Below are 19,901 nucleotides of genomic sequence, written 5' to 3'. Positions count from 1 at the left end.
TCTTTACAGTCCCAGCACTCAGAAGGCAGAGGTAGGAGGACCTCTCGAGTTGAAGCCAGGCCGGCTTACACAGTTAAGTTCCAAGCTAGCCTGCACTTCATGATGGGGCCTGTGACAGTAAGTATGTAAATAGAGTGAAGAGAAAAAAGGCAAATTTGGAGCTTAAACAAAGATAGGCAGCTCATTCAGATGTTAGGACAAATGAATGAGTGACAATTCATTTGAGAGACTCAACCGATCTCTATAGTTGGTCTAGAGAGTTAGTCAATGGTACTTTCAATGGTATTTTGAGATAGTGTCTTATATGGCTTAAGCTTGCCTTGAATTTCCAGTCTTCATGCCTGGGTGCTGGGGGTACAGTCAGGGGACCCTACCCTAGCTGTCTGAAAGATTTTTGTTTGCTTGTTTTACTTTTAAAAAAACCCCAACAAGATCCACGTTGTGTGTGAATGCTCTGCCTGTGTGTATGTGTGCTTGACACATGCCTGGTGTGTGAGGTCAGAAGAGGGTGTCAGGTCCTCTAGAGCTGGAACTTCTGAAGGTTGTTAAGTCACCACCTGTGTCCTCTGCAAGAGTAACAGGTGCTCTTAACTGCTGAGCCTACTTTCCAGGCCATAATATTTGGTCCTTGGTTTTTTACTTATTTATTGCAAGATAGGGTTTCTCTGTGTAACCTTGAACTTGGAGATCCAATTGTGTCTGTCTTTTAAGTGCTGGGATTAAAGTTGTCTGCCACCACGCCCTGCCAGGGTCTCATTTTGTAGATTTGGTTGGCCTACAACTCACTATGTAGACCAGGCCAGCTTTGAAGTCACAGAGATCTTCTGCCTCTGTCTCCAGACGGCTGAGATTAATGGTATGTATCACCACCCTGGGCGGGGAGTCAACAGCATTGTCGTAAGATACTTAGCCAGCCTAACAGATGCCAGCAGAAGGGCCCAGGTCAAAGCGTGGAGTGCCATTTTGTAAGACTAGACATCGGATATATTTTATGGGTCCAAAATTAAGCATCAATAGAGTCCTGGTCTCAATCCCATGTGGTTCACACCTGTACTTTGTAGCTGCTAGCAATTTCAGAGAATCAAAGTGCCTTATATGGCCCTGGGGATGTCCTAATCTTGTTATATTCATGAGGTGGCATTAACCTATTAAATACAAAGTGGGATACTGTGTGTGGCTACCATTTCTAAGTAAAATAGTCATGACTTTTAAAAAACTTTATAGTTTTATTGATGTTGGCATAAAGTTAGAAAAATCTTACATGCACAGCTCATTGACTAATACACACAAAATATGACTATATTATGTACAATATTGCACTTAAAGATGTAAAATATCCTCAACATTCTGGAACAACCAATACTCCTCGACCATCCCGGCTGCCCCAGCATTACTCACCTCTGTGCTCTTGAACTTCATGTAAATGGAGACACACAATACATTTGGCCCTTTTGAGTCTAGCACCACTCGTGGACGACCTCATCATTTTCCCTTTTCACTGGCTATCAGCCATTGTGAACTAGGCACACCCTGGATGATGGTGTAAGCCTGCTGCTTGATTTAGTTGGACTAATCAGCTTGTTTATTCCTCTAGAAATACAATCTGTCAGGAATATGTTGTACAAGCCTATAACCCTAGTGGTTGGGAGGCAGAGGCAAGAGGATGTCAAGTTTAAGACTGTACTGGACTACAACATAAGACCCTACCAAAACAAAACGAAACACAAGCCTCAGGAGGCAGGCCTATATAACCCCAGCTACTTAGAGAATTGCAAGTACAGGCTTGATTCAGCTTGAGAATAAGTTCAAGGCCAGCCTGCTGAACTTAGTGAAACCCTAAAATAAAAATCTAAAAAAAGAATAATCTTTATGTGCACCATTATTTTGCAGGCAAAATAGTGTGTGCCTGGTATCTGTGGAGACAAGAAAAGGGCATCAGACCCCTGGGACTGGAATTACAGATGGTTGTGAGCAACCACACCAGTCTTCTGAAACAGCACCCAGTGCTTTGAACAGATGAGTCCGCCTAAATTGAAAAAAGAAAGAAAGAAAGGAAGAGAGAAAGAAAGGAAGAAAGAAAGAAAGAAAGAAAGAAAGGAAGGAAGAAAGAAAGAAAGAGGGGCTGGAGAGACGGCTCAGCGGTTAAGAGCAGTGACTGTTCTTCCAGAGGTCCTGAGTTCAAATCCCAGCAACCACATGGTAGCTCACAACCATCTGTAATGGGATCTGACGCCCTCTTCTGGTGTGTCTGAAGACAGCTACGGTGTATTTAATAAATAAATCTTAAAGAAAGAAAGAAGAAAAGAAAGAAAGGGCAAACTGGGGCTATAGCTAAGTAAGAGTGTTTGCTTAGCATATGCAAGGCCCTGAGTTCATTTTGAAACCTCCATAGCTTGGAGGTTAGGCTGGTCTTTGAGCCCTTTTCAAAATAAAACCAACCAACTAACCAACCAAAAAACCCAACCCCAACCCCAACCAATCAAACCGAAGAATGTTCCTTGATGACACAAACATTCTACTTGTGCTTTTCACCACAGAGCAGCCACTAGCCCCCATGAGGCTACAGAGCAAGTAAGCAGACAGACACTGAGAAATGGAATTGCTGTATTTAGGGATTTTGCTCTTTGTGCCCAGTGCTGGGGTTGAAAACAGGGCTTCTCTGAATTCCCAGAATGGAGTTAACTGTAGATAAAATTTTAAATTCAATATTGGACAACAGTTCATGCTTCTCCACCCCTTCACAGCTTTTCACTTGATCTTGGCCAAAAGGCCCAGAAGCATTTTTCACATCTCTTTTAAGATTATCGGATGGTAAGATTCTTAAGCACATGAGTTCACCAACGTTGAGTTATCTTAAATCTGAGGCAAAATGATTTCCGGAGCCAGGCACTTGTTTCGTAGGAGGGGACTTACACTAACTTTGGATCTGGGAGTTACATTCTAAACTAAACAAGACATATTCTCCTAAACGCCTTCCCTTTCCCTATAGCGGTTTGCTTGGCACAAAACTTGCTGAGACTGACATTACCCTAATGTGTTTCAAAGTTGAACACAGGCCACTGACTAACCTAGATGGTATTTAAATAGAAAACGGTTACTGCAGTTTAAGAAAAAAAACCTTGAAGACTAAAGGAGAAAAGGAGAACTGGAACGGCCAGGAAGACGAGCTGGCCAGAGACTTTCCAGGGACTTTCTCACCTCCTGGGCTACTCTGTCCAATGTAGCTCCTGGGTGGCGCCCGGCCCCGCCCCTCCCACCTGGGCAACCTCAGGACCACGCCCCCGCCCCGCCCCGCCTCCTCCACGACGTCCGACCCACGCGGCGCCCAAGCGGCGCGCTGACGTCCGACGCTCCAGGTACTTTCCCCAAGGCCGGCTTGGCTCAACGTGGGGGCGGGGCGGGGCGCGGAGCGCGCATGCGCCACAGTGCCAGCGCTCTCCCCGGATAGAGCGGGGCCCGAGCCTGTCCGCTGTGGTGGTTCCGCTCGCGCTCCCCCGCCGCCATGTCGGCTACCATCGAGCGGGAGTTCGAGGAACTGGATGCTCAGTGTCGCTGGCAGCCGTTATACTTGGTGAGTCTCAGGTCCGCGCGGAGTCCCGGTCTTCGGAGGATCCGAGCTCGCGCCTGCCGGCTCCGTGTCACCTCCCCCGCCTCCCGCTCGGGCGGAAGTGGCGAGCGCGGGCCGCGTCAGGGGCGCGCCTGCGCGGACAGTCCTCACCTCTGTGAGGCTTTAGACGGGAAGCTCGGAGGTAGCTGGAGGCTGTTGGTTCTGAAGGCGGCGCCACAGCGGCGCCTGCTGGCTGTCCGGCCGGCCCCGGCTTGTGTTGCGCCTGGTGGAGGGTCCAGGGGCAGTCGGCGCGGGGTGGGACAGCCTCTGGTCTGCTGACTGACCGCGTTTTTGTTGGTCGATGTTCGGCGGCGGAGCCGGAGCAGCGAAAAGGGCGAGAGAGCCCTCTGATGGGGCCAGCGAAAGCGAAGCGGGATCTCATGGGGTCTCGGTCTCTTGCGGTATCCTGGGGGCCTGTGGCAAGCAGAGTCAGGAGCTGAAGCGGCGGCGAGAGCTCCCGAGGGATCGGGGAATCGCCAGTCCTTTCATTGGCTACTTTCTCCGGGAGAGCGGGTCATCTTCTGCTAGAGTTTCCCGGAACAACAGAGGCTTTGGTTGTATTATCATTGATTAAAGTAGCGTCCTCTTTAGAATTTCCTTTGCTTAGGCATACTTTATAGAGTATATATAGTACACCACAGATCTTTATATGAGCTGTGCAGTTGGGTTCATTTCCCAAATGAGTGCACCGTTCGTAGTAGCACTCCAAGTAATCCAACAATTCTTTCGGTCCAAAAGAGGCCACATGTCTACAAGCCGCCGCAGTGCTCTGTCACCAGAGAATAACCTTACTTATTGAGCTCATACTAAAGTAATCTTTATTACGAATGCTAGTGACTACCTTTTTACAGCGTGTGGGCTACTTTTTAATCCAGGCTACCCAAGATCAAATTTAGTGATTGGTGAATTGTTAAATATGTCTCCTTGTTTTGGCTCATTCCTACAGTACGGAAAGAAGCTAGAAAGCTTTCTTTTCGCTCTGGATTTCTTTTAACTTTAGATTCTGGGTTTTCACCATTCCACTTTAGATGAGACTAAATTTCATTTTGTTTAGGACTTATTTCTTCCATCCTCCTTTGAGATAAGATTTCAGTCTATAACTTCTGTCGGCCTGGAACTTGCTTTGTAGAGCTTCCTGACCTTGAACTCACAAATTACCTCCTCCATTTCCGCCTCCCGAGTGTTAGAATTAAAGGTGTGTGCCACGATGTCTGTCTAGAACAGATTTTCTTAAACACATTAGTAAGGAATTTATTAAATACCTTGATTTGCCATGTTCAGCATACATTAGAATAAGGCACTAGTTCTGCCGCCATCATCATCATCATTACAGCGGGGCAGACATTCCCCTTTGCTTTGTGTGTCGATCAGAGGACAACTTTCAGAGTTTGGTTCTATACCATGTGGGTCCTGGAGAGCGGATGGAATCTGTGTTACGCTGTATATTGTTTTGTAACAGGGTCTCATTGAAGCCCAGGCTGGTCTTGAAAGTCCTAGTTTAACTACCACTGTCAAAGTTCTGGAAAGAAATTGTAGAAAATCTTAAATGCAAATTCTAGTGGATTTGTGTGAATGAACTTCCAGGTCTCCTTCTCTATGGTTACATTAGTTTAAGCAGAGACTTCTCAAAATGCCAATGATAAAAGAACTAAACCAAGAAGAAAAATTGCTGGGTGGTGCATGCCTTTAATCATAAAGTTTAAGAGGCAAAGGGAAGTGTGTGAAGTGATTTTATTTTTGCTTTTGAGACATGGTCTCCTTTTGTAGCCTTGGCTAGCCTTGAACTCATATCGTCCTGTCTCCCAAGTGCTAGGACTAAAGTCATATATGTACCACATGTCCAGCATAGATCTGAGTTTAAGCTAGCATGGTCTACATTGCTCCAGGCCAGCTGGGGAGTATATAGTAAGATGTATGTATGTATGTATGTATGTATGTATGTATGTGTGTATCTGTGTATCTGTGTATGTGTGTATGTGTGTATGTGTGTATGTGTGTATGTGTGTATGTGTGTATGTGTGTATGTGTGTATGTGTGTGTGTATATATAAAGGTGGGAGAGGGACTGAAGAGATGACTCTTGGTTAAGAGGACTTGTCTTTTCAGGCACTTTGGAAGTGGTCCTAGAAAGTATCTCCAGTTTAAGGTCATCTCCAGCTACCTATGGAGTTCTGGGTCAGCATGGGGTAATTGAGACTGTCAAAAAAAAAAAAAAAATCTTGCTGGCAAGGTTGCTCTGTGAGTTAACAGTTGCCCAGCCTGATAGAGGCTTCAGTCCTCTGATTCACAAGGAAGAAAAGAACCACCTTTCTTTTACTGATCCGTCCTTTGATCTATATATACCTGCCTTTTGTGTAAACCCACTATAGCAAAGTTAAATAAAATGTAACTTTAAATAATTGGAAGTTCCAGGAGATGGCTTATTTGTTCAATGTTTGCTCTGAAGGCATGAAGACCTGTATTTAGATCCTCCCTGTTTCCATAAAATGCTAGGTGTGTGGCTCTAATCTTTGTGCTGGGGAGGTGGAGACACGCAGATCCTGGGAGCTCACTGGCCAGCCAGCCTAGCTGAAACAGTGAGCTCTGGGTTTAATGAGAGACCCAGTCTCAGAAGATAGTGGTTTGGGGACTGGAGAGATGGCTCAAGGGTTAGGACCACTTAAAACTCTTGCAGAGGACCCTAGTTCCATTCCCAGTTTTACATCGGGTAGTTCAGAACTGCCTGTAACTTAAGTGCCAGGGGACCTGACATCATCTGTCCTCTTTGGGGAGTGCAATCCTGTGCACAAACACAACTGATTTACACACAGTTAAGAATAAAGATAAAAACTTTAAAAAAAAAAGGTACAGAACTGTCGGTGGCAAGATAATTCAGAGCATGTGTCACCTACCAAGCCTGACTGTTTGATCCTTGGTATCCACATGGTGGAAGAAGATAACTCATTCCTGAAAGTTGTTCCCTGGCTTTCATAAGTAAATGTTGGAAAAAATAGATACAGGCAAAAATGCATTGTATTCACTGAAAATTTCTTTTTCAGAAACCCTCCATAGACAAGTGCCCAAGCAAAATAGTAGTTCTGTGCTGGTACTTTCTTTCCAAGCCCAAGAGCATTAAAACCATGCTATGCACATTGGTGTTACAGTAAAAGCAAGTCAGGAGCCACTGTAGCTAATGGAAAGCAAGTCAGGAAGAGTTTGGACTCAATGCTTTCTTAGTATCCTGGAGCATCCATGTCACCATTCCGTACAGAAGACTGCTGACAACATCTGTGCGGTCAAGGCTCTAATTCTGTGAGTCTTGAGGACTTCTTGAGGACCTCTTTGCTCTCTGTTGACCTCTGAATAGTGGGTGGTGTGTCATCTGAAGGTCATAGGTCTCAAACCCTTAGGTGTTGGGTGCTAGTATTTGGCACTGAAGGTAACTGTTTAAAGATAATACTCAAAAGGTCCAACCCAGTGAGAGGTAGTAAATGGCGAGGCAGATAAAGGTGTAAAAAAGTGAGGGTCTGACGGGAGGGGTCAGCAAGGAAAGGTGCTAACCAAAGCTTGGCACCTGAGTGTTCTACCTGGAGCCCTTGTACAGGTGGAAGAGAGCTGGTCACACTGTTCTCTGCCAACACGTGCTGTGGCATACACAACGGTTTGTTTGTATTTTGTATGTGAAAGCAAGGCTGGCATGAAGCCCTGAGTTCAAACCCCAGCAAGATGGTGCATGCCTGGACTCTACTCTGGAGGCAGAAGCAGAAGATTAGAAATTAGAATTAACCTGGTCTCAAAAACAAGTGGGAGAGTGATAGGAGGATTGGTGAATAGAAAACAATATGTTCAATGAACATATATGTACATGTATGAAATTGTGATGGAAAAGATAGAAAGGCTTTAAAGCTTTGACTACAAAGTGTTTATTAAAGTACAAAGCTAGATTAGTAAAAGACGGTGAGTGAATACCCATTTCTGGAACTATTTCTCAAAAAGTAGGGTTTTCTTTTCTTGTGTGTGTTGTGCCTACATGTGTTTCTGTGTATTATGTTTGTGCCTAGTGTTCTAGGAGTCCTGAAAAGAGCATCAGATTTCCTGTTACTGCAGTTACAGATGGTTATGAGTCACCATGTGGGTGCTGGGAATCAAATCTTAGTCCTCTGGAAGAGCAGCCATGCTTTTGACTGATGAGCCATCTTCTCTAGCTCCAATAGTGAAGTTTCTTGAGAAAGGAGTGCTTAACAGTCTCGAAGGGCAAATTCTTGAAGGGCAAATTTGTCCGCTATGAAGAGATAAGGAGAGTGGAAGAAAATTAGTGTTCGGGGGCGGGGTGTGGGAGGGGAGTGTGGGAAAGCCACAGCATCCATCCACTGCTCAGGGAGAGATCCCTACAGTGTAATCTGGGGCTCAGCCTGCTGTGAGGTTGAAGTGTGGGAGAATAAGGTAGGGCCTAGAAGGCTGTTGGAGATGAATTTGAATTTCTTAATAGAGACTCACCAAGGAGATTGGAAGTAAACCTGGAAGTATTATTTTTACTTGTAGTATGATGTAGTATGTTGGTTAGATAGGGCTAAGTGTACACAACACAGAAGTCTGTCAAGTCAGGCTGAACTCTTAAGCCTTTGACAATAGACTATGGCAAGAGAAATAGAGGGAAAAAACCCAGTTGAAAAGTTAAATTATGGGCTGGAGACATGGCTCAGAGGTTAAGAGCACTGACTGCTCTTCCAGAGTTCAACTCCCAGCAACCACACAACCATCTGTAATGAGATCTGGTGCCCTCTTCTGGTGTGTCTGAAGACAGCTACAGTGTATTCATATAACTAAAAATTAAAAAATTAGAAAAAAAAAGTTAAAGTATGTCTGGGGAGATGGTTTATGCAAATTGGGAGATGGCTATGCAAATCTAAGTGCTTACTGTACAAGCCTCATAACCTGCACTCTTTTAGAACCCAAAAGTAAAAAAAAAAAAATCCAGATGTAGTTGTACAATCCTTAATCCTAGCACTTGAAAGGCAAGATGGAAGGGACAGGAGAATTAGCTGGAAGCTCTCAGTCAGGCCAGCTAGTCTGGAGTGTACAGCAGAGATCTTTCTTCAATAAGATTTAAGGCAAGAATCGACTCCTGAAGTTGTCCTTTGACCTCTGTGCCTTGGCATACATGTCTTTCCTCCACTGAAAGCACAAAGTTAAAGCAGTTGTGATTGAGTTACTTTTTTTTTTTCTTTTCTTTTTTTCAGAGCTGGGGACCAAACCCAGGGCCTTGCCCTTGCTAGGCAAGCGCTCTACCACTGAGCTAAATCCCCAACCCCAATTGAGTTACTTTTAAGATACTAGAATAACTGAATGTAGAGTTCAGATGAGAGGACTTAGCTACAAATACAATTATCAAATATGGGCATGTAGGTTGTGTTTAAGGTTTGAGATGACTAGGCCCTGTTCATCAAGATTATTCAGATAGCCAGGTGTGTAGTGCATACCTTTGATACCACCCAGTTCTTGGGAGGCAGAAGCAGGCTGGTCTCCATGACTTCAAGGCCAGTCTGACATTCATAGTGATATGTAATGAGACCTTGTTTGAAGAAAGAAAACAAAAACAAATTTTACTCAGGTAACATATAAATGGTTTGGAAATACTGAAGGCCAAGGATGCTTCCTTCATTGCTAGCAGTGTTTTTAAAAGTGGAGAAAGGAAGCTTGCAGTGAAGACTGGAGATAACTAGTAAAGTATGGAAGAAAAGCTGTCAAGAACGGAGAGTTGATAGTCCACAGGGCCATGTGCTACAATGGAGCAAATACAATCAAGGCTAAACGGGCTCATTGGATTGAGCTGCCAGACCAGCCGATGACGAAAAGGGCACTGTCAGTGTTTCAGTCCTGCAGAGCTGGGGACAGAGTTGGAAGCAGTGCAGAGAAGTGTAGATGTTGGAGGAACTTACCTTGAAGGGAGGAAGCGGGGAAGTAGCTAAAGTGAAGCACAGTTATGTCTCTACTTCAGCCCTTTAACTGCTGTTTTCCCAGCGCCCACATGTAAAATTCATCCCTTCTGTCTCAGCACCACTGGTGGTACCTCTATGACTTCATTTCCCATGTCATTTTTTCTCCCCTCCCCCACTATGGTCTGTTCTTGGAAATGCCTATAGCCACTTATCCCCTTAAGGCCTCTAGAATGAAATTTCCTTTGCATAACTGCTCTCCTGTTGCTTCTTTCCCCTGCTGTTTAACACCTTCTGCTCATGTCTGAGGTTGGACTTCCTCTGGGAAGCTTTCCTACCAGTCCATCCTGGATATGACATTAGGGTTGAAGAAATGCAGAGTGTTCATTCCCAGCACCCACATGGCAGCTCACAAATGTTGTAACTCCTGTTTAAGTGAGCATTCTGTCTTATTACAAGTAGGTAATGCTTGTAATAACGTTTTATGAGTTCTGCTTTTTCTGGTAATGCTAAAGGAGTTAGGAGAAGAAAGGATTGCTCCCAAGGGTAAACCAAGATGCTCAGCTTTTAGCTGCTTGATGGACATGAGAATGTTTACTTTATATTTTATTACAGTTTTTGCAGGCAAGAATAAAATGAATATTTTTGGTTGAGGTTCTGGCCTCCTAGTCTTTTTATTCCCTGTAGACAGTTGCTTTAGAGAAATAGGAGTGGTAGCTCATAGTGACAGTAGCACTTGAGATACTTGAGGATCTCGGAGGTGAGTCTGAGCAGTGGATCTAGTTTCAAGTCAGCTTATGTAATTTAGGATCATTCTATTTCTAAACAAAACTAAACAAACAAAAAAAGCTGTGAGTTAGTAGTAGGAAGAATTTCTTGTTTGGTTGGTAGGTTTTTTGAGACAAAAAAACTATAGCTTTGGCTGACTTAGAATTCACAATGTAAACCAGGTTGGGCTCCAACTAGAGATCCATCTTCTGCCTCCTCAGTGCTGGGGTTAAAGTCATGCACCACCATGCCCCACTTGTTTTTGTGTTTTGAGACAGATTTTCAATCTGTAGCTCTTACTACTTTGGAACTCACTGTTTAGCTCAGTTTAGCTTTGAACCAGTGCTAATCCTCCTGCATCAGTTTCTGAGTACTGGAATTCCAGACATGGGTCATCACACCTGGTGAATGTTGGATTTGTGTGTTTTTGTTTTTTTTTTCGGGGGATACCAGTAATCAGGTCCATGGCTTTAGCAAGCTAGGCAGACGTTCTACCACTGAGCCATGGCCACAGTTCCCCCTCTCCCCACACAGTTTTTGAACTAGGTCTCTGAATTTACTGGCCTTGAACATGCTTTCTTCCTCCTTTAGCCTACAAGCTGTTGGGTTTACAGGCCTGGGTCACCAGGATGGGCAAGGTGAAAGTTCTCGATTTATAGAAAGAAGAGAAAAATGAAATACTGCAGTTGCTAAGGTCTATATTAAGGCCAAATCTTCAGTCTGAGGAACTGGAAGGATAAAGACCTTTGCTGGCTTTGCTGCTGTATTGTGTGTAAGGGTGCTGAGATGGAAAAGGACTTAAATTGCAGAGCTGAGAATTCTCTGGTGTTATACTAACTGGGGAGCTAGGAATGAACTCCCACAGATAAGTCCCTTGGACTATTATTATCTATAGTTATTTTTAAGATTATCTTTGTGATGGCTTACTATTAAGTTTTACTTCTGGTATATATAGTCTTAAATTCTCTTAATAAATATGAATTAATTTATTAAAGGTGCAAACTTCTTTTTCTCTCCAATAAAATCACAAATAAAAACTCAAAGTAAGTTAGGTATAGTGGTACATGCCTCTAATCCAAGCCCTTAGGAGGCAGAGACCATTAGATTTCTCAGTTTCAGATGAGGCAGGGCTACATAAGTGAGACCCTGTCTCAAAAAACAGTAAGATTCTTTGGCCACTTGGTAGCTTGGTTTTCCAGAGTTCTGTGATTACAGGCATGAACCACCAGGCCCTCATGCTTTGGAGCAGGGTCTCAAGGAGCCCAAACTGGCTTCTAACTATATAACTGAGACTGGCTTTGGATTTATAATCTTCTTGCCTCTACTCCATAGTGCTGCAACTGTAAGCATATATACCATCATGCTCAGAATATTTTGTATTTTAAAAGTGATCATTGGTTATTAAAACAAAAGAAAATAAAAGACACTTGTAAGCTAAAGCTAGGTTTGGTGTATATGCATGTAATCCCAGAATTTAGAAGTCTGAGGTTAAGAGGTTTGCCATGAATTTAAGGCTAGCCAGGGCTGTAAAATAAGGCTCTATTTAAAAAAACAAACCAAAACAAGAAACCTGAACCAAACAAAAGCTTTGCATGAGATCTTAGTCCATTTAAGTTGATACAGTGTAGGAAAAATACTATCATTTGACACAGTAAGGTTTTTTGTTGTGTAAGTACAGCCGGTTCATGCCATACATATATAAAAGTCACTTTTGGGAGTAGTTTTCTCCTTCCTCAGTGAGTTCCTGGGATCAAACTTAGGTCATTAAGTTTGTGAGGCAAGGCCCTTAATCTGCTGAACCATCATCCCAACTGCCTGAGACTAAAGATTTTTATACATACATACATACATACATATATACATACATACTTACTTACTTTTAAAGTTAAAAGGTTGTTTTAATATGTAACACAGCACAAGGATTTTTTTTTTCCGGAGCTGAGGACCGAACCCAGGGCCTTGCACTTGCCAGGCAAGCGCTCTACCACTGAGCTAAATCCCCAACCCCTAGCAGAAGGATTTTTAACTAAAAACATTTGCTTATCTCAGTTCCAATAATTGCACTGAAGTAAATTCCCCCCTCCCCCAAATTTGTATTTAGACTAGGTATCACTGTCTCCAGACCCCTACTCCCCCACGCCCCACAGTGCTTAGTCTTGTATTCAAATCTTCCCTACCACCACCATCTGGTTCTCTTTGAGATAAGCTCTTATTGTGTATCCCTGGCTGGCCTGGCACATGGCATCGTAGCCCAGGCTAACTTTAAACTCAAGGCATTCCTCAGTTTCCCAGGTGCCTGTGTAAACTATGCCCAGATTGCTTATGCCCTTATGCTCTTATTTCATATGCGTAGTTTCTCTCCCCCTCCACATTTCCCTCTCCTCTCCTTTTCCCTTCCTCCCTCCCTCCCTCCCCCCTTCCTTCCTTCCTTCCTTTTTTGAGCAGGGCTTCTCTGTGTAGCCCTGACTGTCCTGAAACTTATCTCTGTATACTGGGCTGGCCTTCTGAACTCAGAGATCCTCCTGCTTCTGTCTCCTAAGTGCTGGGATTAAAGCTATGTGCCACAACCACCCCAGTTGATATGCATAGTTTTAAAAACAATCTACCCCCTCTTGCCTTAAACTTGTTACTGTGTCATATCCAACAGAGCAATATTTTATTGAACTGCATACCTGTATGGGCTTTTAAATAAGCTGCTGTCAAGGACATATCAAAGAAAGGTGAGGTATATTAGCTATTAATAGGTTATGGAATAGGTTATGCATTGTTTCAGGGTATATTTGTGTGGTCTTAAAATTTATCAATTCATCGTATGAAGGGATCAAGTATGAGAGCATTACATGCTCCACTTTTTTTTTTCCTTCGGAGCTGGGGACCGAACCCAGGCCCTTGCGCTTGCTAGGCAAGTGCTCCACCACTGAGCCAAATCCCTAACCCCAATGCTCCACTTTTATACTGAGTTGCATCAGTGTAATGTCTTAGAGTTTCTGATGCCGTGAAGAGAGACACCATGACCATTGCAACTCCTATAAAGGAAAACATTTAATTTGGGGTAGGCTTCAAGTTCAGAGGTTTAGTTCATTATCATCATGGCAGGAAGCATGGTGGAATGTAGGAATGCTAGAGCTGAGAATTTTACATCTGGATTTTCAGGCTGTAGGAAGGAAGAATGAACTGCTGGGCCTAGGCTGGGCCTAGGTTGAGCTTCTGAATCCTCAAAAACCTGGTGACTCATTCTTCCAACAAGGTCACACTTCTTAATAGTGCCACTCCCTTTGAGACTTTGAGGGCCATTTTCATTCAAACCATCGCATGAACTTAAATGAAAAAAAAACAAATCTTTGCAACACATGCCTTGGGGTGGTACTAAACTTTCTAGTGCTCCTGTTCTCTGCAAATGAACATTTCCTATTTTTTCCGTCCTAGGTGCTCTTTTTATTGTAGATCTGAATAAGATTGATCAGTAATAATCACATTACTGACTCATATGTTTCTCTCTTGAATTTCCTCCATGAAGAAATTAGTGCATCGCTTTAAATTTAGCTTCATGTAAAGTCTTAGGGCAGTGGTAGAAGATAGCCAGATTTTTTGGCTAAAAATTACAGGGATAGTCTGTAGCCCAGTTACTAATAAAGTCCTGGCTTACCTCTGAAACCCTGTGAGCTAGAGCTGTTCTGATTGTTCTCAGCCCTTCTGTCTTGCATGTTCCTACTAGCACAGCTCATTAAAGTGCTGCTTATAACATTCAGTGGCTTTTCTTTCTTTTTTTTTTTCTTTCTTTTCTTTTTTTCAGAGCTGGGTCAGTGGCTTTTCTAACTCATACTTTCAAAGTCTTCCACTTCCTCAAAAACAAAACAAAACAAAACAAAACAAAACAAAACAAAACAAAACGTGGCCAGCTTCTTTATAAACAGCTTCACTTCTTGGTTCCAACTTAAGCATTGATTTTTTTTTTTCTGTCATAAAATATGTATGACAAAAATACCTTAAGGAAGAAAAGGGGTTATTTGGCTTATGGTTCCAGAAAGAGTCCATAATGGTGGGGAGACACAGCAGCAAGTTGCCCAGAAAACAGAGTGAAGTGGAAGTGGGTGAGGCCATGAACTCTCAAATCCTGGTGTTTCCTCCAGCAAGGCTCATTGTCCTTAAGGTTCGATAACCCCTCAGGAATCGCCATCAGTCGAGGACCAAGTGTTCATGTACACCAGCTAATAGGTGCATTTTCATTCAAACCACGGTAGTGCTGATGTAAAGGGAGTGGCTGCCTGATGCCTTTTTCCTTTAAATGCTGATTTTTATGGTGAGAAAGGCAACATAAGATACAGATTTTCTTATGGCTGTTTCTTTAATGATCATCCGATAATATTGTTTTAAGGATTCTATAAATGTCTCTTTGGAGGATCTTCTCAATTCTGTGATTTTGTAAAAGAATTATTTTACCATCTGGTTTGTTGCAATAAAAAATTCTGAAAATATGGTAATGACTGTAATGTACACTTGAATGATTTCCTAAGCCTAAATTGCCTTCAGGCAGCATTCTTCACCTAGTGATGTAGAAGCATGGTTTGTGGCTTCTTTCTGCTGTAGAAAGGGAAACTTTGAGCACCAGAATGCACATCAGTTGGTTTTGCAACATAGCCTTGGTGAGTGAGTAGCTCAGCTGTTGGCATTCCTTGTTTCTTTTTGAGAAACATGTATTTCATTGGCTATACTAAGTGATAGGATACATGAAGGGAAGTGGGGTACCTTTGGGGGGCCTTGCCAAGCTGTGCTGCTAAGAAATTATGCCATGTAACATACTAGAGGTTTATAGGGGGAGTGAGGAGACTGAAATGTCTCCCTGGACTGGGGACTTTGGGGAGAGATGGATACAGACAGGCAGACAGACCAAAAAAAAGAAAAAGAAAAAAAAAAAGAAAAAGAACAGAGAATGAGGGAGAGAGAAGGGAATTGGAGCGAGAAACAAGACAGAAAGACAGGTAGAGAATGAGAAGAGATCTGGGGTGGGGTGGGATGGGGCGGGGTTAGGTGGGGGTTATACATTTTGTGCACCTGCCACACCTGTCACACCTTTTAGCTGGTATGGAGGATGACATAAGCTGCCTCTATGTCTTTGAGGGCTAACACTAAATGCTCATAAAAGTTATGTCTTGGTTATTACCCAGAAAAAAAAGGGGGTGGGGGGACTCAAGCTGTCCCGTGTCAGGTGGTAGTTTGTGATAAGATTTGGTTATGCTCTTCTGCCTTAGGGTTTTTGTTACTGTGATGAAACATGACCAAAAGCAAGTTAGGGAGGGAAGGGTTTATTTGGCTTACTCTTCCACAGCACTCACTGTTCATTGAAGGAAGTCAAACAGGGCAGAAAACTGAAGGCCAGAGTTGATGCAAAGGCCCTGGAGGGAGGGGTGCTGCTTACTGGCTTGCTCCTTAAGTCTGCTCAGTCTGCTTTCTTATAGAGCCTAGGACTACCAGCCCAGGGATGGTACCACCACAGTGGGCTGGGTCTTCCCCCCCATTGATCGATCACTCATTGAGAAATGTTTACAGTTGGATCTTTTTTTTTTTTTTTGGTTCTTTTTTTCGGAGCTGGGGACCGAACCCAGGGCCTTGCGCTTCCTAGGTAAGCGCTCTACCACTGAGCTAAATCCCCAGCCCCTACAGTTGGATCTTATGGAACACTTGGAGTTCCTTCCTATCAGTTGTCATAAAACTAGCCAGCACATTCTCCTTATTATTTAGACACCTGATTTAGCTGCAAAGGAAGGAAAATAAAGCAATAATTGACTATAAGTTTATGTTTTGTATAGTGAGAGTTCTGAAGATAGGGCTACAGATGTGACTCCCTAGTGCCATTGATGGTAGCCTTTAATTTCTGTGTAGCTTTTTTGCAATTTGCCTTTTTTTTTTTTTTTTAAACCTAGTGATCACAGGAGGTTCCTGCGTATTCCCACCTCTTACTCCTGGACGTCAAAACCCAAGAGAGGACAAGAGTTAGCTGAGGCAGTTTTCCTTTATTGATTAAGGTTTCATTTTTGAGGCAGGATCTGGTCTTAAGTGTTGCCCTTGATCACTACCTCCTGGGTTCAGGTGGGCTTCCCACCTCAGCCAGTATCTGCTACTACCCAGCAGCATATCCAGTGTGTGCCAGCTCGCTGACTTGGCTGCAGTCATCAGGATAAATCTTTTTACAGCCAAGCCCAGTGCTGATTCTTTCTTTTTTTCTTTTCTTTTCTTTTCTTTCTTTTTTTTTTTTTTCCGGAGCTGGGGACTGAACCCAGGGCCTTGCACTTGCTAGGTAAGCGCTCTACCACTGAGCTAAACCCCCAGCCCCCCAGTGCTGATTCTTATTCCCATTAGCTACCTTTTGTCATACTCCTTTTAACATTTTGAAACAGGGTCTCATTCTCTATGTAGGTGAGGCTGCTTCAGAGATCTACCTGCCTCTGCCTCCCTAGTGCTGGGATTTAAGACTGGGCCACCACACCTGGCTCACTGGGCTGCTCTTAACTGGGAAGGAGGCCTTTTATCAGGCTCTTGTAAGTGGAAAATCAAATTAGAACCTTCAGTGAGGAAGAAGGGAAAGTGGGGCTGACTGTCAGTGTGCGTCTCTGGAACTGCTCTTACACTGGGCAAAGTTAAAAACACGTGGCAGACGGAGGAGCCGAGAGAGAATGAACTCACCAAGAGAGTTCTTTATATTCTGAGCTAACAAAAGAAAGTTATGGCTCTATTTTTTTAGGCCTGAATTTTTGGAATGGGGTGTACGTATGGCATTGTTTTGTAAATCTTAAGTCCTTGCTGTACTAGCTCCTACCATCTTTTACTTATTTATTTAATAATGCATTTTAGTTAATTCTTTGAGAAGTTCATATCCTGTATCTTATTCATACATCCCTGCTTTTTCCCTGGAGCTCTTCCCAGGTCCATCTGCTTCCTATCGCCTCACCACATTGTGCCCTTTTTATTTAAATTTTTTGGATTTATTATTTTTTATTTTATGTGTTTGGGTGTTTTGCCTGCATGTATATCTGTATCATGTGTGTATAGTGCCTACAGAGCTAAGAAGAGAGGGTCAGATCCCCTGGAACTGGTTATACATGTTAGCCACCGTGTGGGTGCTGGGACTTGAATCTGTATACTCTGGAAGAACAGTCTGTGTTCTTAACTGCTGAGCCATCTCTCTGGCCCCTATGTTTACTATTTTAAGAAGAGACCCGGGGGGCTGGAGAGATGGCTCAGTGGTTAAGAGCACCGACTGCTCTTCCCAAGGTCCTGAGTTCAGTTCCCAGCAACCACATGGTGGCTCACAACCATCTGTAATGAGATCTGATGCCCTTGTCTGGTGTGTCTAAAGGCAGCTACAGTGTACTCATATATAATAAATAAATAAAATATTAAAAAAAAAAAAAAAAAAGAGACCCGGCCTGGAGAGATGGCTCAGTGCTTAAGAGCACTGGTTGCTCTTCAGAGGTCCTGAGTTCAATTCCCAGCAACCACATGGTGGCTCTCAACCATCTATAATGTGGCCTGATTCTGGCATTCAGGTGTACATGCAGATAGAACACTTGTATACATAAAATAAATAATCTTAAAAAAAAATCCTTAAGAAGAGACAATCTAGGGGTTTGGGATTTAGCTCAGTGGTAGAGCGCTTGCCTAGGAAGCGCAAGGCCCTGGGTTCGGTCCCCAGCTCCGAAAAAAAGAACCAAAAAAAAAAAAAGAAGAGACAATCTAGCTTTGTGGTGGTGGTGCAGGCCTTTAATTCAGTGGGAGGCAGAGATAGGTGAATCTCTGAGTTTGAGGTTAACCTGGTCTATAGATTGAGTTCCAGGACAGTCAGGATACAAACTCTTATTGCAGGTATCCTGGTCCTTTGACTCAATCTTTCTCAGTCTTTCTGCTCTTTTTTCCTAGGTTTTTCCTGAGTCTTTTGTTTGTTTTGTTTTTTGAGACAGGGTTTCTCAGTGTAACAGACACCTAGCATGCTGGCCTCACTTTGTAGACCATGCTGGCCTTGAACTCACAGAGATCCACCTGCCTCTGACTCCCCAAGTGTTAGGTAGGATTAAAGGTGTTGGCCACTAGGCCTGGCCCTTGGGTTTCTTTTTGTTGTTGTTGTTTTGTTTTTTCCCCCCAACATCAGTAATTGTTATAGGGTATACATGTCATTGTTTGTCTAGACTGAAAACTAAGAACTAGCAGCTAATAGATTCACTGTGGAAGGTATACAACAGAACAGTTGAAGATTCTTGTGAAGATATTTTGGAGGGAGCCCTATCCTCTGCTCACTAATAAATTTTGTTTTTCTCTCTGTGTGTATATCTATCTATATGTGTCTGTCCATCCATTCATCCGTCTGTCTGTCAAGTTTAACCTGGAACTCAAGTGGTGCACCTACCTCTCTAGCTTTGGAGCGTTGAGATTAAAGCCACCACACGCAGTTACCAGCAGTTTTTTTTTTTTTTTTTTTGGTTCTTTTTTTCGGAGCTGGGGACCGAACCCAGGGCCTTGCGCTTCCTAGGTATGCGCTCTACCACTGAGCTAAATCCCCAACCCCCAGTTTTGTTTTTTTTTTAAATCCCTTTTATAGTTGCATCAGTGTTAATAAGATTTCTCAGGTGAGGGGCTGGAGAGACAGCTCAGTGGTTAGGAGCACTGACTGCCCTACCAGAGGTCCTGAGTTCAAATCCCAGCAACCACATGGTGGCTCATAACCATCTGTAATGAGATCTGACGCCCTCTTCTGGTGTCTCTGAAGACAGCTACAGTGTACTTACAGATAATAAGTAAATAAAGTAAACAAATAAATAGATAAATCTTAAAAAAAAAAGATTTCTCAGGTGAAACCGTACTTTTCTTGAAGAAAACTAACGTAAAATACGAGCTGTGACACACATGGGGTGAGTAAATAGAAGTGAAGCAACTTTCATTTCCGTATATTTAGACTTACTAAGCATTAGTACTAAAGTTTAGTCATCTTGATGAAAAATGATATTTTGAAATAGAATTACACTGTGATATAGAGCAAGTGTAACTGGTGAATGTAAAAATGCATAAGTGGCACAAGTCATTTCTGTTAGTGTTGTGAGGTTTGTTATGATAGAAACACTGCTTTGTAGAGTGCTTAACCTAAGTGCTTTTAATGTTATCCTATATTGGCTGGGAGAGTATATGTTGCTTTATAAAATTTAAGAGGGATATTAAATATATATTTTTGTTATTTTAAGGAAATTCGAAATGAATCCCATGACTATCCTCATAGAGTGGCCAAGTTTCCAGAAAACAGAAATCGAAACAGATACAGAGATGTAAGCCCATGTAAGTACTGTGGGTTTATGTGCATGTGTATGCTTTTCAGTTTGTTTCAGGAGACATGATGCAGTGACAATCTTTGGGGAAAGATTGATTAGTGTAGCAATTTTTAAACTTTTATATCCTTTTCGTTTTGTCTGAGATGGGCTTTTACTGTGCAGTCCAGGCTGTTCTGGAAATTACTGTGTAGCACAGGCTAACCTCAGATACGCAGCAGTTCTCTTGCCTCAGCCTCCAGGGTATTTCCATTTTAAGTGTCAGCCACCACACCAGGTCTAAGGTCTACATTTTCTCATGTGT

General features: G+C 43.0%; 1 protein-coding gene and 1 long non-coding RNA gene across 4 annotated transcripts in view; one reads left to right on the top strand and one right to left on the bottom strand.

The window, feature by feature from the left end:
- Nucleotides 1-1,206: 1,206 nt before the first annotated feature.
- LOC134482957 (uncharacterized) lies at nt 1,207-10,130 on the bottom strand. Its single transcript, XR_010059726.1, has 2 exons — nt 9,525-10,130; nt 1,207-9,157 (listed from the first exon to the last, which is right to left on the bottom strand). It is a non-coding gene; the product is annotated as an uncharacterized LOC134482957 (long non-coding RNA).
- The window catches only part of Ptpn2 (protein tyrosine phosphatase, non-receptor type 2), a 65,682-nt gene continuing 49,115 nt past the window's right edge, over nt 3,335-19,901 (top strand). For 2 of the 3 annotated variants that reach the window (NM_053990.3, NM_001414231.1), the window contains exons 1-2: nt 3,425-3,571; nt 19,517-19,607. In NM_053990.3, the coding sequence (NP_446442.1) occupies nt 3,503-3,571; nt 19,517-19,607 (160 nt within the window). In that variant the 5' untranslated portion in view covers nt 3,425-3,502. Of the gene's footprint in view, nt 3,572-19,516; nt 19,608-19,901 lie in introns of all 3 variants that reach the window. The other variant, XM_008772081.4, reaches the window with a different exon arrangement.

This window comes from Rattus norvegicus, chromosome 18 (assembly GCF_036323735.1).
Source record: "Rattus norvegicus strain BN/NHsdMcwi chromosome 18, GRCr8, whole genome shotgun sequence".
NCBI lineage: Eukaryota > Metazoa > Chordata > Mammalia > Rodentia > Muridae > Rattus > Rattus norvegicus.
Note: the sequence above shows the minus strand (reverse complement) of the source record. Positions and strands in the feature narration are given on the sequence as shown.